At 51.9% G+C, this 4,589-nt stretch overlaps 1 protein-coding gene across 4 annotated transcripts in view; it reads right to left on the reverse strand.

Annotated features, from left to right (window-relative positions):
- Cluh (clustered mitochondria homolog) overlaps positions 1 to 4,589 on the reverse strand; it is a 22,438-nt gene that overhangs the window by 8,172 nt on the left and 9,677 nt on the right. For 3 of the 4 annotated variants that reach the window (XM_005349569.2, XM_026780286.1, XM_013347288.2), the window contains exons 4-10: positions 3,733 to 3,876; positions 3,443 to 3,567; positions 3,207 to 3,361; positions 2,981 to 3,106; positions 2,566 to 2,713; positions 2,296 to 2,388; positions 740 to 1,434 (exon numbers count right to left, since the gene is read on the reverse strand). In XM_005349569.2, the coding sequence (XP_005349626.1) occupies positions 740 to 1,434; positions 2,296 to 2,388; positions 2,566 to 2,713; positions 2,981 to 3,106; positions 3,207 to 3,361; positions 3,443 to 3,567; positions 3,733 to 3,876 (1,486 nt within the window). The remainder of the gene's footprint in view (positions 1 to 739; positions 1,435 to 2,295; positions 2,389 to 2,565; positions 2,714 to 2,980; positions 3,107 to 3,206; positions 3,362 to 3,442; positions 3,568 to 3,732; positions 3,877 to 4,589) is intronic. The other variant, XM_026780287.1, reaches the window with a different exon arrangement.

A 4,589-nucleotide genomic window follows, 5' to 3' on the forward strand; every position in this document is an offset into this window, starting at 1 on the left:
GGCCTGCAGGCACACACACAGACAGAATATTGTATACATAATAAATAAATAAAGACAGGGTTTCTCTGTTTAACAGTCCTGGCACTTGCTTTGTAGGCCAGGTTGGCTTCGAAGTCAGAGATCTGCCTGCCTCTGCCTCCAAAGTGCTGGGGAGTTAAAGGGATGCACCAACAAACCTAGCTTTGTGTTTGTCTTTATATGGGTGTTCGTATGTGTACATGAGAGCCATAGGAGGACATCGGGTCCTGCCGTATTACTCTCCTCCCTATTCCGTTGAGACAAGACAGGACCTCTCAATGAACTTGTACCTACCTAGCTGACAATCTCCTGTAACTATCCTGTGTGCACCCTCTCTCCACAGTGCTAGGGTTTCAAACACGTGTTACCATACAACCTTGTATATTGATGGTTTGGGGGGATTTGAATGTAGGTCCCCACGTTTGCACAGCAAGCACCCACTGAGCATCTCCCCAGCCCTGCACTGGCATTTAAAACTCCAGATTTTTTAATGTTCCTTAAGAGTCCAGGACCACTTTGCTGAATGGCAGTTTAGCCACTTGCTAGTTTCCAACTGGCCCTGCATTTCTGCAGCTGAAGATCCGAGGCAGGCAAAGGCTGGGATGTATAACCCAGTTCTAGGGAGCAGGCCGGAGTCTCTCTCTTCCTCAGAACAGCCCACGAGCCTAGCTGTGCCAGTCACGCTGCCAGTGTAACCCAGGGTGGTGCAGCCACTTCTCACCTGTGCTCCACAAAGGCATCCACCAGCTCCTGGCGCAGACAGCACAGCTTGTGTCTATGGGCTCGGGGGAAGCCAGCACGAGTGCACTCCTCAGGCAGCTCCTCACCAGGCACAGGAAGGAAGTTAAGGTCCGGTGGGAAAGTCCGCAGCAGGTCAAGGATGTAGTGGCGCCCATCATTGCCAATGATGCCCTTACACTCCACTGAAGAGCAGAGCTCCACCTCCTCATCTCGGTCGTTAAGCACTCGGTGACGCAGAATCTTGAGGGGCCTGCTGGTGCGCTCCAGCAGCTCCAGATAGCGTGGATGTGACACCACTGTTTTGCCAAAGTCAATGGAGCCATAGATGACACTCTGCTCCTGGTCCCTCTCCAGGATGCCAGGGATGATGGACTGAGCTGTGACACGGTAGCCCCGGTAATCTACTACCACTGTACCCAGCGTGTACAGCCCCTCCACATCCACAGCATTATAAGTACGCACACCATTCAGGTCATTGGTGGGAGCTACATAGGCTGCCACATCCCCACCAAAGTCTTTGTAGTGGTCCCGGACATCAAAGCCCAGGCTAAAGAAGATGTTGTTCCAGATGAACATCTGCATCTTGGTCTCCTCGCTGGGGTTGATGGCCATCACATTACCATCAATAACTGCCATAGCACCCCTTGTGGCTGCTGCCGTGAAATCACTGTGTACCTGTGGAGGCCAAGGTTGGGAAGGTGAGACAGACCCCAGGTACAAGAACACCAAGGTACATCCTATCTTGGCCCAGGTTACCTGGATGGTGAAGGCAGCCAGGCACTGGGAGTCAAGGCACCCTAGCCTCAGTTTCTTCATATTTAGAAAAGGGCAACAGTATCATTTCTTAAAACCCTTTTGAAGCCGGGCGGTGGTGGCGCACGCCTTTAATCCCAGCACTCGGGAGGCAGAGGCAGGTGGATCTCTGTGAGTTCGAGGCCAGCCTGGTCTAGAAGAGCTAGTTCCAAAACAGGAACCAAAAAGCTACGGAGAAACCCTGTCTTGAAATTTTAAAAAAATAAAATAAAAACCCTTTTGAAACCTCAACACTTCTACTGGAAAAACACAATTCAGGAACAACAGTGAGTACGCAGGTACGGCCAGTGAGATGGCTCAGCAGGGAACAGTGCCTACAGCCAATCTGACTACCATTTCAATCCCTGGACCTGCAGCGGAAGGAGAGAACTGACCTCACTCTTACCCTCCTACTAATAAAAATTCTAAGTGTTATACTAATGTGTCGCTGCCCACAGAAGGGCCCCAGCAGTACAGTGCGTGGTTCAATAAAAGTACTATGTTTCAGGGACGGACATGAAGATAGCTGGAACTTACCATACCCAAGGAAAGATAAGTCCTTCCCTTTCTATGGTCCCAAGAGTCTCAATGAAGCCAGAGAAAAGATCTGAGGAAGTCTCCTGAGGCTGAGACACCCTACAATGTTGCCAACAAAGCTGGGCCAGCCCAGCTTCCAGTTTCCCTTTACCTACAAGCCCAGGTAGGCAGGCGGCTGCGTTTCAGTCAAAGGGGGAATGCAGTCACCTTGAATATGGCTCTTTCTCGAAGCAGCCGCTCAGGCAGGTTCTTGCGGGGCAGCTCCCTTGTTGTCTGCAACTCTTCATTCCAGTCCCGGGTCTGTGGAGGGCCAGGGAGGCAGATGCAGGCTCAGTATGTGTCTTGCCTGATCTGACTATCCCCTTCTTCCACCTCCCAGCAGACAGGCCCACAGAGATTGTAGGGAGGCCTCCTGGAGGTGCACAGAAGGAGCCTGGCACCAGGAGGGCTGTCTGGGAGGGCGGGGCCGGGTAGCACCTGTCCAGGAATGTGCTCCTCGTAGCCCAGCCTCGAGGTATAGGCGTCCTCAGCACGCACACAGTCCATGGCATGCTCTGCCTGAGGAGCTGTCCAGCTGTATACCTGGAACGGAGTGGCAATCCTCTCGAACGGGTGGCGTTGGACCCTGCAGAAGTGGGGGGATGGGGGAATGGAGTATTCCTCCAAGCTTAGGGCCCAGTTGTGAACTCCTCTTCTCTGAGGCCCCCGCTGTTCTGGTATTTCTTGCTCAGAAATGCCACCCTGAAGTCAGAAGCAAATGGGCACCTCTCCCAGAGCTGCTGCCCCCGTAAAGCAGGGCCTCGGGCACTGGGGTTCTGTCAGGCAGGGGTGCTAGTGTATGTCCAGCCTGTGCCTAGAGGCAGGGCAGGGCATGGTGGTACACAGGTGCTACCTTTTCTTCTGCAGCACAGCAAAGTTCTTTTTAAAGGTTGGGCTGATCTGGTTGAGCAGTTCTACTAGGGAATGGCTGAGGAAGCGGGGGCTGGCAGGCTTGGGGTTGAAGTGGTAGGCTGTGGACCTGCAAGGAAAAGGGTCACTGAGCAGGTACCCCAAGTATTTGTCCTTAAACCCAGAACAGGGGGACATGCCATGGCACGGGGGGATCAGCAGACACTTACTGATTCAGGTAGAAGCCCCTTGTGGACGCAGTGATACTGACTTGCCGGTCCTCAGCAGTAATCACAAACAGGTACATGAGGTCCCCATGCATCTTGCGGTTCCCAGGAGGTGGGTTCCAGCCGCTCATGGTGAGCACTTTCAGACACTGCAGGGGCTATAGAAATGACCACACATGAGGAGACAAGCTTCCTTCGGGATCCACCAGAGTCTTCCTTCCTTCATGTTTCTGTCTTACCTTCCAGTCACGGTTCTGGGGCTGCAGGGGACACAGTGGCCGTTCCCGGCTCCCTGGCAGGATATACTCAGGCGGTGTGCAGTCAATGGGGTCCATCTCCAGGCCCTTCTTCCGCTTCCCACTGTCTGAGGGACCCAAGGTTGGTGGTTAGCCAAGAATTAACTATTTCTATGACTCAGTGTGGCCCTGGCTCACTTTGACTCCCTGCGCCTTTTCCCAAACTCCCATGTAGAGATGACTTGCAGACCTTTGTCCCTCTGTTCAAGTCCTAGTCCCAATTTTCCCCGCACCTCCTAAGTCACCATCAGTGAAGACACTCAGAAAGGACAAGGAGTTGCAGTCAACTCCATTGAAGGCATCAGATGGGTCCAAGCTCTTGAGGAGATCTCGAACATGGCGCACGTGGATGCGCGCCTCACGAACGGTGTAGGGCTCTGCCAGAACAAAGAGGCAGGGCATTACCAGAGCTCTCCCAGAACTGCCCGCCTTGCAAAGAGGACGTACGCAGAGTACCATCGTCGCAAGGGGAGAGAAAGAGGTGGTTGGTTGAAATTCTGAGACAAAGTCTCTCTATATATAGTTTATGCTATCCTGCAGCTATGTAACCCAGACTACCCTTGAACTCAGTGCTAATGCTGCCTCAGCCTCCCAAGTACTGAGATCACAGGCAGAAAGTCACCATGCCTAGCTTTCTTTTCTTACTGTGCCAGAGTGGAATTAAGAATAGTCTAGCTCAATCTGTAGCCCTGGGGTAGCTTAAAATTTGTTTTTGCAAGATGGGGGCAGAGTGACACAGCTTAAGACAGAGCCTCACATAGCTATGGCTAGCCTAGACCTAACAAGTGATACTTGTCTGTCTCTAAGTGCCAATATCAGACAAAGACTACCAGGCCTGCTCAAGTTGGGTTTTTTGTTTTTCAAAAGATGTGTTTTTAGAACCAGACAGTGGTGGCACACGCCTTTAATCCTAGCACTCAAGAGGCAGAGGCAGGAGGATCTCTATGAGTTTGAGACCAGCCTAGTCTATAGAGGGAGTTCCAGAACAGTCAGAACTGTCACACCAAGAAACCCTACCTTGAAAAACCAGAAAGAAAGAAAGAAAGAAAGAAAGAAAGAAAGAAAGAAAGAAAGAAAGAAAGAAAGAAAG

This window comes from Microtus ochrogaster, chromosome 7 (genome assembly GCF_000317375.1).
Source record: "Microtus ochrogaster isolate Prairie Vole_2 chromosome 7, MicOch1.0, whole genome shotgun sequence".
Lineage (NCBI taxonomy): Eukaryota > Metazoa > Chordata > Mammalia > Rodentia > Cricetidae > Microtus > Microtus ochrogaster.